We start from the raw sequence: 20,159 nt of genomic DNA on the forward strand, positions 1-20,159 counted from the left end.
TGAACAGTAGAAGCTGTGAGTCTGTATTTGTTATGGGTGAACAGTAGAAGCTGTGAGTCTGTATTTGTTATGGATGAACAGTAGAAGCTGTGAGTCTGTATTTGTTATGGATGAACAGTAGAAGCTGTGAGTCTGTATTTGTTATGGGTGAACAGTAGAAGCTGTGAGTCTGTATTTGTTATGGATGAACAGTAGAAGCTGTGAGTCTGTATTTGTTATGGGTGAACAGTAGAAGCTGTGAGTCTGTATTTGTTATGGATGAACAGTAGAAGCTGTGAGTCTGTATTTGTTATGGGTGAACAGTAGAAGCTGTGAGTCTGTATTTGTTATGGATGAACAGTAGAAGCTGTGAGTCTGTATTTGTTATGGGTGAACAGTAGAAGCTGTGAGTCTGTATTTGTTATGGATGAACAGTAGAAGCTGTGAGTCTGTATTTGTTATGGGTGAACAGTAGAAGCTGTGAGTCTGTATTTGTTATGGGTGAACAGTAGAAGCTGTGAGTCTGTATTTGTTATGGGTGAACAGTAGAAGCTGTGAGTCTGTATTTGTTATGGGTGAACAGTAGAAGCTGTGAGTCTGTATTTGTTATGGGTGAACAGTAGAAGCTGTGAGTCTGTATTTGTTATGGATGAACAGTAGAAGCTGTGAGTCTGTATTTGTTATGGGTGAACAGTAGAAGCTGTGAGTCTGTATTTGTTATGGGTGAACAGTAGAAGCTGTGAGTCTGTATTTGTTATGGATGAACAGTAGAAGCTGTGAGTCTGTATTTGTTATGGGTGAACAGTAGAAGCTGTGAGTCTGTATCTGAGTGAGGAGAGTATACATCCGTTGCTATGTATGTGGTGTAGTGTACAACTGCTCTTTCTCTCCTTCTGTCAGAACACAGCGGGGACCAGGGCTGGGCTGGCAGACCCCGGACACCCGTGATGAGGGGTTAGTATATGTATCACAGGTTTGTCACACACACACAGCATAAGAGGCATCTACTGTACATACAACACAGAGAGCACAACAGAGAAGGGGGGGGGGGGGCTTCAGCCTCTGTTAGTGTCTGAGGTTGTGGGGGGCGGAGCTTCTGCTGACTTCTTCTTCTCATCATCATCATCATTAAGGAAAAACAGGGGAAACATTCCCAGAAGGCAGCCGATCGTAACTCCAATGGCTTTTCCCTGTCAACAAACATCTCTGTTTAAATCCTGCAAAGGAGGACTGGCTAGCCAACCAGTCAGGCCAGTCAATAGGCCTCTCATGGGTTTGTATCATTTAAACAGAACAGGGAGGTTCCTGTATGAATATGCATATGTTTTTCATCAGGAAAAATTCAACAAAAAAAACAGATAAATAAAAATGCTTTCTAAAAACAATGTCTTTTTTATGTTTTGGTTGGTTGGTTTTTGTTTACAATAAAACTGAGTTTAATGCCCTATGAATGAAAAACCTGCATAAATCCAAATGTTACTGATCTATAAGGTTGGTTAACCTGCCCTTGCCTTACATGGTCATACACCCCCTATATATATCTTATCCCTCCTCTCTGCCTTATATGGTCACACTTCCCCTCCTCTCTGCCTTACATGGTCACACTTCCCCTCCTCCCTGCCTTACATGGTCACACTTCCCCTCCTCCCTGCCTTATATGGTCATCGTTCCCTTCCTCTCTGCCTTACATGGTCACACTTCCCCTCCTCCCTGCCTTACATGGTCACACTTCCCCTCCTCCCTGCCTTGTATGGTCATCGTTCCCTTCCTCTCTGCCTTATATGGTCATCGTTCCCTTCCTCCCTGCCTTATATGGTCATCGTTCCCTTCCTCCCTGCCTTATATGGTCATCCTTCCCTTCCTCTCTGCCTTATATGGTCATCGTTCCCTTCCTCTCTGCCTTATATGGTCATCCTTCCCTGGGCAGAATGGAGGAGGATGCCTCTGAGGCTCACATTTTACTCACCATGTGTGCACTCAGTCTGGTCTGCCACATGTCAGCCTGTTTAGGTGAGAGGTCGGGAATCTGCATCCCCAGCCGGGCCGCTAAGGCTTCCACATAACCTGCAAGACTGAATACACACAAATATAGTGTACACCCACAGATCAATATACATTACATACACACTGACATAGTGTTTGGCTGTGGAAGGCAGTCTGTTATAAACTTACCCAAGTCCTGCCAGATCAGACACCAGATTCCCCAAAGCAGCAGCTATAACAGAGACAGTCAAAATATGACCAAAAAGAATCCTGCAAACACTTATATTTAACAGAGACAGTGAGTGAGAGAGAAAGACAGCAACAGAGAGAGACAGTGACAGAGAGACAGTGAAAGACACAGTGACAAGGAGAGAGATGGTGACAGAGAGAGACAGGGAGAGGGAAAGAGACAATGAGAAGGACAGTGACAGGGAAAGAGAGACAGGGAGAGGGGTTAGCAGATCCTTTGGGCAGAGCGGTGATGCTCAGACATATTCTCTTTTCACCCATTCTCTCACTCTGCTAAAATAAAGACAAACACACACACAAACACTGCCCGTCTCTCTGTTAAAACAGACACACACACAAACACTCCCCGTCTCTCTGTTAAAACAGACACACACACAAACACTGCCCGTCCCTCTGTTAAAACAAACACACACACAAACACTGCCCGTCTCTCTGTTAAAACAGACACACACACAAACACTGCCCGTCTCTCTGTTAAAACAAAGACACACACACAAACACTGCCCGTCTCTCTGTTAAAACAGACACACACACAAACACTGCCCGTCTCTCTGTTAAAACAGACACACACACAAACACTGCCCGTCTCTCTGTTAAAACAGACACACACACAAACACTGCCCGTCTCTCTGTTAAAACAAACACACACACAAACACTGCCCGTTCCTCTGTTAAAACAAACACACACACAAACACTGCCCGTCCCTCTGTTAAAACTGATACACACACAAACACTGCCCATCTCTCTGTTAAAACAGACACACACACAAACACTGCCCATCTCTCTGTTAAAACAGACACACACACAAACACTGCCCATCTCTCTGCTAAAACAAACACACACACAAACACTGCCCGTCCCTCTGTTAAAATAAAGACAAACACACACACAAACAATGCCCGTCTCTCTGCTAAAACAAACACACACAAACACTGCCCGTCTCTCCGTTAAAACAAACACAGACACAAACACTGCCCGTCTCTCTGTTAAAACAGACACACACCCAAACACTATCCGTCTCTCTGCTAAAACAAACACACACACAAACACTGCCCGTCCCTCTGTTAAAACAGACACACACACAAACACTGCCCGTCTCTCTGTTAAAACAAACACACACACAAACACTGCCCATCTCTCTGCTAAAACAAACACACACACAAACACTGCCCGTCTCTGCTAAAATAAAGACAAACACACACAAACACTGCCCGTCTCTCTGTTAAAACAGACACACACACAAACACTGCCCGTTCCTCTGTTAAAACAAACACACACACAAACACTGCCCATCTCTCTGTTAAAACAGATACACACACAAACACTGCCCATCTCTCTGTTAAAACAGACACACACACAAACACTGCCCGTCTCTCTGTTAAAACAAACACACACACAAACACTGCCCGTCTCTCTGTTAAAACAAAGACACACACACAAACACTACCCATCTCTCTGTTAAAACAGACACAAACACTGCCCATCTCTCTGTTAAAACAAAGACACACACAAACACTGCCCATCTCTCTGTTAAAACAGACACACACACAAACACTGCCCGTCTCTCTGTTAAAACAGACACAGACACAAACACTGCCCGTCCCTCTGTTAAAACAAACACACACACAAACACTGCCCGTCTCTCTGTTAAAACAGACACACACACAAACACTGCCCGTCTCTCTGTTAAAACAAAGACACACACACAAACACTGCCCGTCTCTCTGTTAAAACAGACACACACACAAACACTCCCCGTCTCTCTGTTAAAACAGACACACACACAAACACTGCCCGTCCCTCTGTTAAAACAAACACACACACAAACACTGCCCGTCTCTCTGTTAAAACAGACACACACACAAACACTGCCCGTCTCTCTGTTAAAACAAAGACACACACACAAACACTGCCCGTCTCTCTGTTAAAACAGACACACACACAAACACTGCCCGTCTCTCTGTTAAAACAGACACACACACAAACACTGCCCGTCTCTCTGTTAAAACAGACACACACACAAACACTGCCCGTCTCTCTGTTAAAACAGACACACACACAAACACTGCCCGTTCCTCTGTTAAAACAGACACACACACAAACACTGCCCGTCTCTCTGCTAAAACAAACACACACACAAACACTGCCCGTTCCTCTGTTAAAACAGACACACACACAAACACTGCCCGTCTCTCTGCTAAAACAAACACACACACAAACACTGCCCGTCTCTCTGTTAAAACAGACACACACACAAACACTGCCCGTCTCTCTGTTAAAACAGACACACACACAAACACTGCCCGTCTCTGCTAAAATAAAGACAAACACACACAAACACTGCCCGTCTCTCTGTTAAAACAGACACACACACAAACACTGCCTGTCTCTCTGCTAAAATAAAGACAAACACACACAAACACTGCCCGTCTCTCTGTTAAAACAGACACACACACAAACACTGCCCGTCTCTGCTAAAATAAAGACAAACACACACAAACACTGCCCGTCTCTCTGTTAAAACAGACACACACACAAACACTGCCTGTCTCTCTGCTAAAATAAAGACAAACACACACAAACACTGCCCGTCTCTCTGTTAAAACAGACACACACACAAACACTGCCCGTCTCTGCTAAAATAAAGACAAACACACACAAACACTGCCCGTCTCTCAGAGAAAGACAGAGAAATGGCCATTGTTCAGTTTTAATGACAGACTCAAACTCTCTCTCTCAGCCTGGTGAGGTCAGGCCTGAGGCTGTACACATCACGGCTAAAAAGAATTTACTGCTTTACTAAGGCCATAAGTTTCCCCCTGTGTAATGCCCATTTCACCAAATGTTTAGAGTGCACTTCTCGCTGTGTTACACTGACTCTCTGCTCCCTTATGACTAAACAAATACCAGCTGACATAGTGTGACTGGCCTACCTGCCATGGTGGAGATTCCCAGAGTCACTCCAATAGACAACTCAATCTGGGTTCCCTGTTAATCAAATGGTAAAAACGGTCATTTACGTGATGTGAATAATGAACAGGAGAGTGAAATAGACCAGATGGGATCAGAAGCTTTTTAAGACAAGCCGATTGGCTGAGCGAGTGTGAGGTGTGATGTGAGGGCTGATGGGAAATGGAGTGGGTTTTGCTGAGTCGTACCACTTACTGCAGCAATCATGATGGCGTTGTCAAGGAAACCAAAGCCAACGAAGGGAATGGCGTTGTGCAGCAAAACTGCAAACAGAACAAACATACTTATACAACCGCCTTACACACACACACACACATACACACCCCTCCAAAACAGTTACACAACTGCCTAACACACACATACACTTACATACCAAGACAGAGCAAAAATACTTACACAACTGCCCCCCCCCCCGTCTCTCTCTCTCTCTCTCTCTCTCTCTCACACACACACACATAAAAACAGAGCTGACTGACTGAACACTTGCACTACCTTACACTGACTGAACACTCACACTGCACTACACGGACTAAACACTCACACTGCATAACACTCAATGAGTAACTAGGCTTTACAGAACAGCCTTTCTCTAAATGTACCCCAACACATCCAAAGAAGAAGAATGTAAGTCATTAGAGCGGCAGGCCTTAGATCAACAGGGCGTGTTTTGTCTGTGTGTGCATGTGGAGAAACCGGAAAGTCAGCAATGCCCCATGGCTAGACAGAACAGGGCGTGGCTGGTCAAATGTAAACAAAGAGTAAACTGGTCTCTTTGCTTGACTGGTATGTGGATTATGATGCTTAAATGCTGCCCAATCCTCAACATGGCTTAAATACTAAACTCACTCTGGCCCTGGTGGATTGAGAGTGAGGTGTGTTGTGGGTTGAGAGTGAGGTGTGTTGTGGGTTGAGAGTGAGGTGTGTTGTGGGTTGAGGGCGGGGTGTGTTGTGGGTTGAGAGTGAGGTGTGTTGTGGGTTGAGGGCGGGGTGTGTTGTGGGTTGAGAGTGAGGTGTGTTGTGGGTTGAGGGCGGGGTGTGTTGTGGGTTGAGAGTGAGGTGTGTTGTGGGTTGAGGGCGGGGTGTGCTGTGGGTTGAGAGTGAGGTGTGTTGTGGGTTGAGGGCGGGGTGTGTTGTGGGTTGAGAGTGAGGTGTGTTGTGGGTTGAGGGTGGGGTGTGTTGTGGGTTGAGAATGAGGTGTGTTGTGGGTTGAGGGCGAGGTGTGTTGTGGGTTGAGGGCGGGGTGTGTTGTGGGTTGAGAGTGAGGTGTGTTGTGGGTTGAGGGCGGGGTGTGTTGTGGGTTGAGGGCGGGGTGTGTTGTGGGTTGAGGGCGGGGTGTGTTGTGGGTTGAGAGTGAGGTGTGCTGTGGGTTGAGGGCGGGGTGTGTTGTGGGTTGAGGGCGGGGTGTGTTGTGAGTTAAGGGTGGGGTGTGTTGTGGGTTGAGGGCGGGGTGTGTTGTGGGTTGAGAGTGAGGTGTGCTGTGGGTTGAGGGCGGGGTGTGTTGTGGGTTGAGGGCGGGGTGTGTTGTGGGTTGAGAGTGAGGTGTGTTGTGAGTTGAGGGCGGGGTGTGTTGTGAGTTAAGGGTGGGGTGTGTTGTGGGTTGAGGGCGGGGTGTGTTGTGGGTTGAGAGTGAGGTGTGCTGTGGGTTGAGGGCGGGGTGTGTTGTGGGTTGAGGGCGGGGTGTGTTGTGGGTTGAGAGTGAGGTGTGCTGTGGGTTGAGGGCGGGGTGTGTTGTGGGTTGAGGGCGGGGTGTGTTGTGGGTTGAGAGTGAGGTGTGTTGTGGGTTGAGGGTGGGATAAATTTTCCTCCATCTCTGAAATGGGTTCGTTAGTTAAACCATTAATTTGGTTTTCTGAAAGGTATAAAACTACACAGGGAGAAGAGACATGCACAAAACAGTTTGTGTTTTTACCGTATTTGATCTGGGCTGTGCTGGGTGGAGAGGATTCCAGGTTCTCTGAAAAACAAGAACAACAGAGACACACTCAGGTTCTCAAAGACCTGATAGAACACAGACACACATCACAGACCTGACACAACACAGACGCACCTGACACACGTCACAGACCTGATACAACACAGACGCACCTGACACACGTCACAGACCTGATACAACACAGATACACGTCACAGACCTGATACACCACAGACACACCTGACACACGTCACAGACGCACCTGACACACCACAGACACACCTGACACACGTCACAGACGCACCTGACACACGTCACAGACCTGATACAACACAGACGCACCTGACACACGTCACAGACCTGATACAACACAGACACACCTGACACACGTCACAGACCTGACACAACACAGACGCACCTGACACACATCACAGACCTGATACAACACAGACACACCTGACACACGTCACAGACCTGACACAACACAGACGCATCTGACACACGTCACAGACCTGATACAACACAGACGCACCTGACACACGTCACAGACCTGACACAACACAGACGCATCTGACACACGTCACAGACCTGATACAACACAGGCACACCTGACACACGTCACAGACCTGATACAACACAGACGCACCTGACACACGTCACAGACCTGACACAACACAGACACACCTGACACACGTCACAGACCTGACACAACACAGACGCACCTGACACACGTCACAGACCTGATACAACACAGACACACCTGACACACGTCACAGACCTGATACAACACAGACACACCTGACACACGTCACAGACCTGACACAACACAGGCACACCTGACACACGTCACAGACCTGACACAACACAGGCACACCTGACACACGTCACAGACCTGATACACCACAGACGCACCTGACACACGTCACAGACCTGACACAACACAGACACACCTGAGCTCAGGGTACCACACCCATTCTGACCAGACAGTCCAGCCAGTGTTTCAGTGATCAAATCAGTCATTTCATCATGAGGAACTGTCACAGTGACAAACCCCTGCAGTAGAGCCCTGCGCGGGACTGGTTTCTTAATCCTGCTCCCGCTGGATCCCGGTGCCCATCACCTCCCACTCCCGCAATGTGTGTGAGTTCCACAGACTTTTTTCAATTATTTTTATTCAGCTGATAACAAATAAAATAAATAGAAAATAAATAAAAATCTCTCATCTTTTAATAGAAAACATCACAACTGTTAGGCTAAAGCCACCAAATCACCACATTTGCAAATATCACAATATTAGAAATAACAAAAGTAGAAGGGCACTCAGAGAGCGCAGACAGTCCACTCTTCTATGATATTCACATCTGCAGCCGTAACCACTGTACCTCGCAACCACTTTGGATGTATTTCCAAAACTATTAGAGCAGAAAAGTCAGAATGTATGACTGTGAAAACTAAAACCTTTAAACACGCTTATATTGGTCATATCAACTTGGAAAAAACCAGTAAGGATCACTGAGACATTGCTCATTCCTTACATAGGCCGACCTGCTGCGTTTGTTTCAGCACTGATATTTGAGGTGGCTGTTAGATTTTCTTGCATGTAGTCACGGCACACCAATCACTGTAGTTATGACGGGTTCACGCATGCGCAACAATCACACCGGTTTATATAATTAACAAATAGCAAAAAGAGACATAAGAATGGCCTAAATAACACTAATAAATAACAACGTAAACAAACTTATCGAATGAAACGCGGGAATCCCAGGACCTGCAGTTTATTTTTTGACCAACCAAGTGGAAACCACCCACTCCCACCCACAACCAAGTTAATACCGCCCACTCCCACCCACAACCAAGTTAATACCGCCCACTCCCACCCACAACCAAGTTAATACCGCCCACTCCCACCCACAACCAAGTCACAACCACCCACAACAAAGTTAATACCCACCCACTCCCACCCACAACAAAGTGAAAACCGCCCACTCCCACCCACAACCAAGTGGAAACCGCCCACTCCCACCCACAACCAAGTGGAAACCGCCCACTCCCACCCACAACAAAGTTAAAACTCGCCCGGTCCTGCAAGATTTCTGTTGGGTCCTGCGGGATCCCAATCCCAGTGCAGTCCTCTCCACTGCAGGATCACAACGTCTGAGGAAACACCATTGCTAATAACAGCCAACACTCACTCACACAGTGGAGGAGAGACAGGTCACTGGTTTGAAAAACAGAGAAACAAATGTATGTAGAAACAAACAAACATGAAGAGTGGAACACTACTGGCTGAGAATGATCACCGTGGAGAAGTTCTATTTTTAGTGGGGGTGCTGAAGACTGCTCAACGTGCTAGACACACCCACTGAGAGAAAGGTCAGATCACGCACAGACAGACAGACAGACAGACAGGGAGCACAGACAGACAGACGGGCAGAGAGGGAGAGAGAGAAAGTCAGAGAGAGGAACACATGGAGAGAGACCAGTTGACCCCTGGTATAATCTACAGTACTAAAGGGTTAATCACTGCAAGTTGAGATGAAGAGTGTGAGGGTAGGAAGGCAGAGTCCTACTTTAGACGCCCAACCTCATCCCCCCGCCTCACCCCCCACCCCCCACCCCCCAGCTTGACCCCCCACCCCCCCAGCCTCACCCCCCAGCCCCCAGCCTCACCCCCCAGCCAACCCAGCCTCACCCCCCAGCCCACAATGTTCAGTAGCAAACCCAGCCTGTTATCTGCAAATATCCGCAAATCAAGTCCATAATCCAAACTCACCCGTTTATAAAAAACCTGCAATCAAACCTGCGCCCACACTCAAACACACACAGGCTACGCTCACCCTTCACGCTGGAACTGGCTGGAGGCTGACACCACTTGGCCAAAGCAAATATCCACTCAGGGGACTGTGTTATTTTCAGCTCCCTCATCAGGTGCCCTTAGAATGAGCAACTGAACACACTGTTCAGTGTGTCACTCACTCACTAACACGCTTTAGACTGAGTGTCCACTGTGCCTGTGTTAAGCTGGACAGTTAACACGCTTTAGACTGAGTGTCCACCACTGTGTTAAGCTGGACAGTTAACACGCTTTAGACTGAGTGTCCACCACTGTGTTAAGCTGGACAGTTAACATGCTTTAGACTGAGTGTACACTGTGCCTGTGTTAAACTGGACAGTTAACACGCTTTAGACTGAGTGTCCACTGTGTTAAACTGGACAGTTAACACGCTTTAGAATGAGTGTCCACCACTGTGTTAAGCTGGACAGTTAACACGCTTTAGACTGAGTGTCCACCACTGTGTTAAGCTGGACAGTTAACACGCTTTAGAATGAGTGTCCACTGTGCCTGTATTAAGCTGGACAGTTAACACGCTTTAGAATGAGTGTCCACCACTGTGTTAAGCTGGACAGTTAACACGCTTTAGACTGAGTGTCCACCACTGTGTTAAGCTGGACAGTTAACACGCTTTAGACTGAGTGTCCACTGTGCCTGTGTTAAACTGGACAGTTAACGCGCTTTAGACTGAGTGTCCACTGTGCCTGTGTTAAGCTGGACAGTTAACACGCTTTAGACTGAGTGTCCACTGTGCCTGTGTTAAACTGGACAGTTAACACGCTTTAGACTGAGTGTCCATTGTGCCTGTGTTAAGCTGGACAGTTAACATGCTTTAGAATGAGTGTCCACCACTGTGTTAAACTGGACAGTTAACACGCTTTAGAATGAGTGTCCACCACTGTGTTAAGCTGGACAGTTAACACGCTTTAGACTGAGTGTCCACCACTGTGTTAAGCTGGACAGTTAACACGCTTTAGACTGAGTGTCCACTGTGCCTGTGTTAAGCTGGACAGTTAACACGCTTTATACTGAGTGTCCACTGTGTTAAACTGGACAGTTAACACGCTTTAGAATGAGTGTCCACCACTGTGTTAAGCTGGACAGTTAACACGCTTTAGAATGAGTGTCCACCACTGTGTTAAGCTGGACAGTTAACACGCTTTAGACTGAGTGTCCACCACTGTGTTAAGCTGGACAGTTAACACGCTTTATACTGAGTGTCCACTGTGTTAAACTGGACAGTTAACACGCTTTAGAATGAGTGTCCACCACTGTGTTAAGCTGGACAGTTAACACGCTTTAGAATGAGTGTCCACCACTGTGTTAAGCTGGACAGTTAACATGCTTTAGACTGAGTGTACACTGTGCCTGTGTTAAACTGGACAGTTAACACGCTTTAGACTGAGTGTCCATTGTGCCTGTGTTAAGCTGGACAGTTAACATGCTTTAGAATGAGTGTCCACTGTGCCTGTGTTAAACTGGACAGTTAACACGCTTTAGAATGAGTGTCCACTGTGCCTGTGTTAAGCTGGACAGTTAACACGCTTTATACTGAGTGTCCACTGTGTTAAACTGGACAGTTAACACGCTTTAGAATGAGTGTCCACCACTGTGTTAAGCTGGACAGTTAACACGCTTTAGAATGAGTGTCCACCACTGTGTTAAGCTGGACAGTTAACATGCTTTAGACTGAGTGTACACTGTGCCTGTGTTAAACTGGACAGTTAACACGCTTTAGACTGAGTGTCCATTGTGCCTGTGTTAAGCTGGACAGTTAACATGCTTTAGAATGAGTGTCCACTGTGCCTGTGTTAAACTGGACAGTTAACACGCTTTAGACTGAGTGTCCATTGTGCCTGTGTTAAGCTGGACAGTTAACATGCTTTAGAATGAGTGTCCACTGTGCCTGTGTTAAGCTGGACAGTTAACACGCTTTAGAATGAGTGTCCACTGTGCCTGTGTTAAACTGGACAGTTAACACGCTTTAGACTGAGTGTCCACTGTGCCTGTGTTAAGCTGGACAGTTAATACGCTTTAGACTGAGTGTCCACTGTGCCTGTGTTAAGCTGGACAGTTAACACGCTTTAGACTGAGTGTCCACTGTGCCTGTGTTAAGCTGGACAGTTAACACGCTTTAGACTGAGTGTCCACTGTGCCTGTGTTAAACTGGACAGTTAACACGCTTTAGAATGAGTGTCCACCACTGTGTTAAACTGGACAGTTAACACGCTTTAGACTGAGTGTCCACTGTGCCTGTGTTAAGCTGGAAAGTTAACACGCTTTATACTGAGTGTCCACTGTGTTAAACTGGACAGTTAACATGCTTTATTAATGCTCTTTATTTGTTGATTTGTTTTGTTGTTTTTTTAATATCTGTCGGGATCTTCTCACCCACCACTATCAGGGAACCCTTTAAGAGCAGACAGATGGTTGGATAGGACAACGCACCAGGTGTGACAGTGTGTGAGCAGAGTGATTACAGAGTGATTGTAATTCCGGCTAGGTCGGCACCTATCACACACCTGTCTGGCCATGAAGGGGTCTCCTCTCTCTGTGGTCCTTCTCAAGATTTCTCCCATTTTCCCATTTCCCTTTTGGGTTTTTGGGGAGTTTTTTCTCGCCCGCCATGAGGATTGAGTCAGGGGGTGCCGTCCTGTTTTGTTTGTTGTGGGCACGTAGAGCCCTTTGAGACTGTAACCAGTGATTTTGGGCTCTAAATAAACTTGAAACTTGAAACCTGAAACTTGCTTAGATACCACAGCAGAGTCTAAAGACACTAACACACACTGATGTGGCACTGAGGCAACACACTCGTGCTGACACAGGTCTGACAGGCAGCAGAGAGGGGAAGAGTTTGGGTCTGGGCGGAGCTTTGAGACTCCCGTCTGGAGACCTGCACAGAAATTTTCAGGCGTATAGACAGGTGGATGGATGTGCCTGTACGGAATGCATGGTGACACCCTCCATCTAAGGCGGGGACTGGTCCCAGTTAATAATCAGCTAATGGGAGTGGTCTGTGTGTTGGGAAGTGAAAGAGATGGTCAACAGAAACAGGGCGAGCTGATATCCTCAATACTCCGAGTCGGAAAAGGGAGTTGTGAACCAGAGCGTTAATCGCAGAGAACTGTGAGTGAAAATAAATCACAGAAAATATTTCTCTTTACAAGGATGAAACCACAGCCCATCTGTGCCCTAACCACCACACACACACACACACACACACACACATGGACACACACACACACACACACACACACACACACACACACACGCACAAACTCACATACTCAGTCCTCTCTCTCCCTCACAGATACACACACAAGACTGCCTTTACAGTGTAAAATTACAATGCTATTTAAAACGCGCGTGTGTGTGTGTGTGTGTGTTGAGGAATCTGAGGTCTAGAAGTGTCTGATCCTCATACACACAGTGAGTGCCTGGTGTGAAGAGAACACACACACTAAGTCCTATCTCTCTCTGCCAACATGTGTCAAAACAGAAAAAAAAAACCATGCAGACAGGTTTAAGTCTTCCATGAAAATAAACTCTTTATCCAAGATGCACTGAAAACATTTGAGTTTGTTTCATAACTGCAGTGGAGCATCAGAGTGAACTATTTCAGGACTCCTGAGTTACATTCCCTTAGCAACTGATTCCTCAAAAGCCACACCTCACACACACACACTCACACACACACACACACAGGGTGTGTCATTCTGAGTCTCTGTAGATCTCTTTCACTGCTATGAAAAAAACTCAAATAAAAGGACAGGTCAGTAAGTGACAGCTGACATTCACAGGGGCTTGCTCCGGCACTGCTATAAAAGAATGTCACGCCCTGAGAACGCAGCGTCTCAATCACCCTTGAGCGCGCGCACACACACTCAAGGACACACATCACGTGCCGCACCTATTTTATCTTTAGGGTATAAATGAAAATAACGTTCTTCAGTTTCAGCGTCACATTACCAGAAGTTCATTGTGAGTTGTCTGTCTGTTTTGCTTACCTTGGGCTACTGCTGTGGATTCAAAGCTCTGGAGCTCTTTGAGTAAACAGATTCTCTCGCTGGCGTGGAGACAGTAGATGAAGTCTTTGGCTCTTTTGGGAGAGCTCAGTGACTCTAGTTTTTCGCTGCGGGAGTGTGTTCCCAGAAAGCATTTCTCGCAGTTAGGTTGTATAGGAAACTTTCTGGTAATACTACTCGGCGTTACTGTCCGTCCTAACATCCCAGAGGGACAGAGCGATCTGTGGACCAACCTTAGCATCGCTGTAAACAGACAGTAAAAAAATAATTATCTTCAGTCTACCGCAGGACCTGCAAAATTACAGTCAAATAAGCTTTTACGACAGCAAACAGCAATGTAATGTAAAACTTCTGTTCGGTTTAGTGGCTTCCCATCTACCGGCGAGAGTCGTGGCAAATGAGTTCGCGAAGAAAGGCAGATATTGACATGCTAACTTCGTTACAAAGTTAGCTAATGACTGAAACCAAGAACTTGAGAATCAAAGAGAGTTTAAAAATCAGTAGGACAGTACTTCAAACTCAGTTCACTGACTTTACCTTTAACTTAGTCCGTGTGCTTCGCGTTTTCGGAACTTGTTCAGAGTGAACTAGTCCGTTTCTCCATTTCGCTGTAACTTGGGAAGTTTCATTCATACATTAAAAAACAGAAACAGCGGGAGATCAAACACACGTATCCCATCCTTCGAATGGCGCGTCTTCCCAAAAGCAATGCCTGTAGTGTCGAACGGTTGGGTCTCCCAGAGCAATGTCACAATGTCACCAGCGCTGAACTCTAGCCCCGGTCGCGTCACCGTGTTTCCCACTCTGACACCCGGGGCTCAGGATGAGTCATGTGGAAACATCTCACACATGTTGATTCCTCATCTGATCGCGATAAGCTAAACTGTCTTTTGTTTTTGCTTTCACCACTTCATCGGGTTTCTAAGTGGACTTACTTTCAATCAGAGCAAAGCATTGCAGAAAAATTAGGGTTTCCACTCCCGTGACAAATTTAAAATTTATCAAAATTACCAGACCGCGTTTGCTGTGTACGTAGGCACCTACAACACACCCACTGCGAAATGCATTATGGGACCTGTATGTCTTCACCTGAGCAAAGTCTGTGAAAACCAGCGTTCCAGTCGACAACACACACACTACATTTCCCTACAAGAAATCTTAATATTTTCGCCTGCAAAACAATCCTAGAATATCACTGTATTACAGGTAACACTTTAGTTTCTAAAACAGGTACTGTTTGAATCCAACAATACCATGAAACATAAAACGAACTTGAGACGAGTTACGTAAGCATCAGCTGTCACGGCAGTTCTGTGGTTAGAAAGGTCGATATCTTAGGGAAGAAGGCTGTCTTACATCAACGCCAATTACTATCTAGTCCAGGGCGTCATTGTCACTGGTCTGTAACGTGTAGTAAGTATACGGATATCGTGGGTTAATAAAAACGATAGCTTTCCTCGTGGGCAGGTGGTTACACTAAGCAATGTCTCTGCGTGACGCCATAATTACAGTACATAAAGTCTGGGACATTACATACTGTGGATCTGGAGCTGAAAGGTAACTTGTGAGTGCAGATCTAGGCCAAAGGACAACATTTATTTAACAAATCCAAAGTCCTTCAGCCTAGCAGTCCCTTCAGGGAGGCTAATGATCCAGCCTACAAACAAAATACCAAGACAGGAGTGGTGAGAATAGCCTTCAAAGTGTCAGACCTGAGCACAGACACAGTGCTATTGCACTGGGGGGGGGGGGGGGGGGGGGGGGGGGGTTGACGGCTGAGATCTCCAGAGCGACCAGGGCTCTCTGCTTAACTAGCCTCGGCAAAAGACACGACACTCCAAGACGGTTCAAAGGAGTGCACTTTTGGAACACACAGACAGATGTGTAATTTATTGAAAATGAGACAACACTTAAAAAAGATCTTTTTGTCCAGACGTGAGATGTAAACCACTATCAAAGATGGTTTTATTTACACTGATTCTTCGTAGCGGACAGCAGTATGCGCAGTGGTCACCTGAAATCCTGAAAGCAGACAGATTACATCTAATCTTCAGCATCCTTCAGTTCTGACAGCAAGTTATTCCACAGAATAATCAGATGTGTTTTTAAATCTCATGATTTGAAGAAAAACTTCCAGTTATACCTCAGAAGTTCATTGCAGAATACTGAGAGACACCTCCGTGTTCTTGTTGGATACCAAAGCTTGTGAGTTAGAGGTACGTACCAGTCACTGACAGCAGGAGTAAATATGAGGATATGAACTATAGCTACCAATATGTGAATGGACATTGTTTTAATACCAAGAGTTCTGGGTGCGTTAAAATCATTATTAAACAGAGTTCTTATACTAAAATGCCTAGGCGGGGTTCAGAACACAAACATGGTCTTAAATGAGACATGATGCAGTGTCTGTCTGTCTGTCACCTCACAATTCTTCTCTGGGTCCAGAAGCTTCTGGAAACACTCATAGGAATACATCCTTCTCTTATCTAAGGGAAAGTGTATTTTTTTATTATTACATGTACAATAATGTACACAATTTTAAGCAAGGTCACACAAGAGACCATTAGTAACAATAAAGAGGTATCTGTGAGTACAGTAGCAAGTCATTTTTGATCGAAACCTCTCCTTGTCTGTCAGGGCTGTGTAATCAGTTCTCTCAGCCCTGTGTTTCTCAGTCAACACACCTCCAAAGGCATTCCCAGAGAACAACAGGAATGTGTGTGTGTGTCTCTCATCCTTACGCGCACACACACACACTGCTCTCCTCATTCACCATTTAGGCACTCACTACACACATCACACCTCAAACAGCCCTTTGGGAAACACAATACTCACACGCTCTCCCACACACGCATGCATGCGCACTAACACACACACACACACAAAAAAACCCCAACCATTTTTAAGGACTGACAAAAACAAAGGACATCCCTGATGTTGAGAATTAAGATGTTTGAAACTTAAATATCAGTCAAGCCGTGATCAGTCTCCATTTGAGTCTGTGTCGTCGTTGATATAGTCCTCCTCTATGGGGGTGCCGTCCGTTTGGGTCCCCCACTCCTCCTCGTCGTACTCTATGCTGTCATTATCCTCCAGCAGCTCCTCCTCTGGACCCCGCCCACCAGCCACACCCCCCGCCTCAGCCCCACCCGGCTCGGCAAACTCTCCCTGCTCCTGGCCCGGAGCGCCGTAGCCATTATTGTTGGAGAAAGGTGCCCTGTCACGAGACTCCTCCTCGATGTAGACTTTCTGGTGGCACATAGGGCAGGTGTCCTGGATGTACAGCCACTTCCGCAGACACAGAGCGTGGAAGTAGTGGTGGCATGGCGTGATGCGTGCCGACGTGGCAAACTCCTGGTAGCAGATGGCACAAACGTCCTCAATGGCCCTTAGCTGTGCCCCTTTGACCTCCGGCAGGGAGTTGATCTTCTTGACGGCCGTGCGGCGGTTGATGAAGGTCTTCCAGCCGTTCTTGGCCTGCAGGTAAATGTTGAAATAGGCGTGGAGGCACATCATGCAGGCGCGGATCTTGCTGCCGGATTCGAACATCATGGTGTAGGCGCCATTCCCAAACATGATGACGCCAAAAACGAACTCGATGACGTTGCCAGTGGAACGCACGTAGTACACATAATCGTCCAGCTTCTCCCAAAGCACGTTGTAGTAGCCGTCCACCATGAAGAGGGCGTAGACCGTCAAAGACACCATCACCTTGAGGCAGAGCTCCACGCAGAAGGCAGTGACAGCGAAGAGCCAGGTGTTGAGGGCGTAGTGGTGCCACAGAGCGTAGCTTAGCACCACCGGTAACACAAAAAGACAGAGAGACACCAGCAGGACGGGGAAGTGCCGTCTGAAGGAGGACACGTGAGAGGCACTGAGGGACATGAGCACGGGATCCGTCATGCCGTGGATGAAGTGCAGGATGGCCGTCAGCAGGAGGCACATGTTCCGACTGAGACGGACCAGACGCTCCTCCGGATCCAGACCGCTTAGGCCTGTCTGCAGGGCCAGGATGAAGAACAGCACCGGCGCCACAAAGCCCAAGCGCTTATCCTCTTCCTCGGTGGAGCCGATGAAGGCCAGGATGCTGAGGCCCAGGTAGTGAGCGATGGAGGAGATTACGGCACTCATGCCGAGCACGGTGAGGGTGGAGTCACAGCCGCTGATGATCAGGTTACTGAACAGGTCCCAGAAGACGTCCCACGTCAGGTACGCCTGATCTCCGCTCTCGTCCCGCACCACCTTCACCACGTACACCAGGATAATGGCCTGCGCCGTCATGCGCGTCAGCCAGAACACTCGGAGAACGTCCGGGAAGCGGATCCTCTTCCACGTGTCCTCCAGCAGCAGCTGTAGGCCGTAGATGCGGTACATGTGCCGTATGAGCAGGTAGACGTATCGGCAGGAGTAGTAAAACCACTTTAGCTTCAGCAGAAGACACACGGCCGTGTTCAGGGCCAAGACCAGACCTGAGGTGACGGTTAAGAGCTGCCGTACGTCTGAGGGCAAGTCCATAATCAGTCCCCACAGAGGAACCATAATGTCCAAAACCACCAGTCCCGCCAGCACCGACTGCACATTCATCAGAACCACGTAACCCAACCCAAACAGCAACTGGAGCACAGCAAGTCCCAGCCACAGGGTGGGCCGGTTCCGCGGAAGCAGCTGGAAGCCCAGTGCCGCTTTGTAGTAGACGCTGTAGAAGTCTATGTGTGAGGTGGCATAATAATTGATAAGAATGGCCACTGCTCCCAGCAGCACAGCCATGAAGAGCATGTAGAACTTGAACAGGGACTTCTGCGACAGAACCAGGACCACAGCAGACACAACTATACCTGTAATAAAACAGGAAAACAAGGAAATGAGTTCTGCTGTTCAGTGCCTGAATCATAGAGTTAACATTTTAAAATCTATGTGGATAAGTAAGTTGTCAGAATGATTTCATCTGAACTCAAGATGAGTTTTGCTTGCAAGTGAAAATGTTATAAGCTTACATGTTAAGTAGACACTGTGAATTTAGAATGATACTGTATATCAGAGGAAAAGAGGTTATTAACATACACAAATCAAATTCAAAACATCTTTTTAAAACGTCTTTCATACTGCGCTGCCTCTTCAGGACAGACTAGTCTCAACAAACACCGGACATATTTGTGAGGATGTTCAGACTGTCCTCCGGGTTGTTTACTAACTCGATTTGAGTGTTCTTTCAACTTTATATGGAGTGAAACGCCTCCGCCCGGTGTTCCGATAGCTCACAGTTAAACCTACTTACATACAATCCGCCAAAACAGTCACAATTTTACGTCATTTTATGTAGGTTACAGCTTTAGTGTATGCTCATTTTAACAGCCATTGACAGGGACAGGTGCGGGACGGACGGCTAATAGCTAAGACTGCCGGTCAGCTACAGTGCATTACAAACGTCAGCACTACTGTAAGAGTTGAATGCTGTTGAGCAATTCAAAGGCCAAGGTTGTTATCGCCGAGAAATCGGCTTTAGATAGAGGAGTGTCAGTGGAGCCAGAGTCAAGGCCGGAGTACTTTTCTGACAGGTGGCAAGCTAAGTTAGCTCGGAGGCTAATAGGCACAGCTAATGTTAGTAAATAGAGCTGTGTATAATACAGCAACTCAGATTCGGAGGCGACAGATCAAAATAAGGAGAAGGGCGAATTCATAAGTCTTACCCAGGACTCTGATTGAAACCTTCCCCGCTGTCCCGGCCCATCCAGCTCCGGGATCATAGTAAGAGTTGAGTATGGCGTCGATGATGAAGATACAGGGAACGCGCAGAGCTACATCCAGCACGGCCAAAGCCTGCTGTCCCAGCCGAGCGTTAGTGGACGCCATGACACACAAATTCGGTCAATCGCAGTCTGTTCTTTATAGTTTTCTTGGTGCTCTGCGCTTATCACACGTTATTTAACGGCGGCCCCACTGTCCGCCATCTTCGCTATCCTCTTGTTGCTATGCGAAGAACGCGGAAGTGGGTGGGGCTTTTTATCGCAGTGTGACGTAGGCCGTGTTCGAGACGTCCCAGGGTTGTGACGTTGATGTCAGCACGTCCTCTCTTGCTTTTACTTACTCTTGTACTTTCCCAACATTTCCTGCTATTTACTATTCTTGGGAAAAGTATATCTTTTAAAACAACATCACGAAATTCAGCCTTGCAGCCAATGGGACTGTGTGATTGGAACGTGC

The 20,159-nt window shown here is 47.0% G+C and overlaps 2 protein-coding genes across 2 annotated transcripts; both read right to left on the reverse strand.

The window, feature by feature from the left end:
* Positions 1-697: 697 nt before the first annotated feature.
* tmem65 (transmembrane protein 65) lies at positions 698-14,900 on the reverse strand. Its single transcript, XM_030789090.1, has 8 exons — positions 14,493-14,900; positions 13,938-14,198; positions 7,092-7,136; positions 5,378-5,445; positions 5,146-5,200; positions 2,152-2,194; positions 1,946-2,051; positions 698-1,169 (listed from the first exon to the last, which is right to left on the reverse strand). The coding sequence occupies exons 2-8, from the start codon at positions 14,194-14,196 to the stop codon at positions 1,035-1,037; spliced, it is 711 nt and encodes a 236-aa protein (XP_030644950.1). The 5' UTR covers positions 14,197-14,198; positions 14,493-14,900; the 3' UTR covers positions 698-1,034.
* A 1,908-nt stretch (positions 14,901-16,808) lies between these two features.
* rnf139 (ring finger protein 139) lies at positions 16,809-19,905 on the reverse strand. The gene is made up of 2 exons (XM_030789368.1): positions 19,646-19,905; positions 16,809-18,793 (listed from the first exon to the last, which is right to left on the reverse strand). Exons 1-2 carry the CDS (start codon positions 19,806-19,808, stop codon positions 16,941-16,943), a joined length of 2,016 nt encoding a protein of 671 aa, XP_030645228.1. The 5' UTR covers positions 19,809-19,905; the 3' UTR covers positions 16,809-16,940.
* Positions 19,906-20,159: the final 254 nt, after the last annotated feature.

Source organism: Chanos chanos, chromosome 12 (assembly GCF_902362185.1).
Source record: "Chanos chanos chromosome 12, fChaCha1.1, whole genome shotgun sequence".
NCBI lineage: Eukaryota > Metazoa > Chordata > Actinopteri > Gonorynchiformes > Chanidae > Chanos > Chanos chanos.

Excerpts from the sequence above, each read along its gene's own strand:
- tmem65 (XM_030789090.1), bottom strand. The coding sequence starts at position 14,196 with ATGCTAAGGTTGGTCCACAGATCGCTCTGTCCCTCTGGGATGTTAGGA. Across the intron at positions 7,137-13,937 it reads ATCCACAGCAGTAGCCCAAG|AGAACCTGGAATCCTCTCCA; the intron begins GTAAGCAAAACA and ends CTTGTTTTTCAG. Across the intron at positions 5,201-5,377 it reads ACGCCATCATGATTGCTGCA|GGAACCCAGATTGAGTTGTC; the intron begins GTAAGTGGTACG and ends TTTGATTAACAG.
- rnf139 (XM_030789368.1), bottom strand. The coding sequence starts at position 19,808 with ATGGCGTCCACTAACGCTCGGCTGGGACAGCAGGCTTTGGCCGTGCTG. Across the intron at positions 18,794-19,645 it reads GGTTTCAATCAGAGTCCTGG|GTATAGTTGTGTCTGCTGTG; the intron begins GTAAGACTTATG and ends GTTTTATTACAG.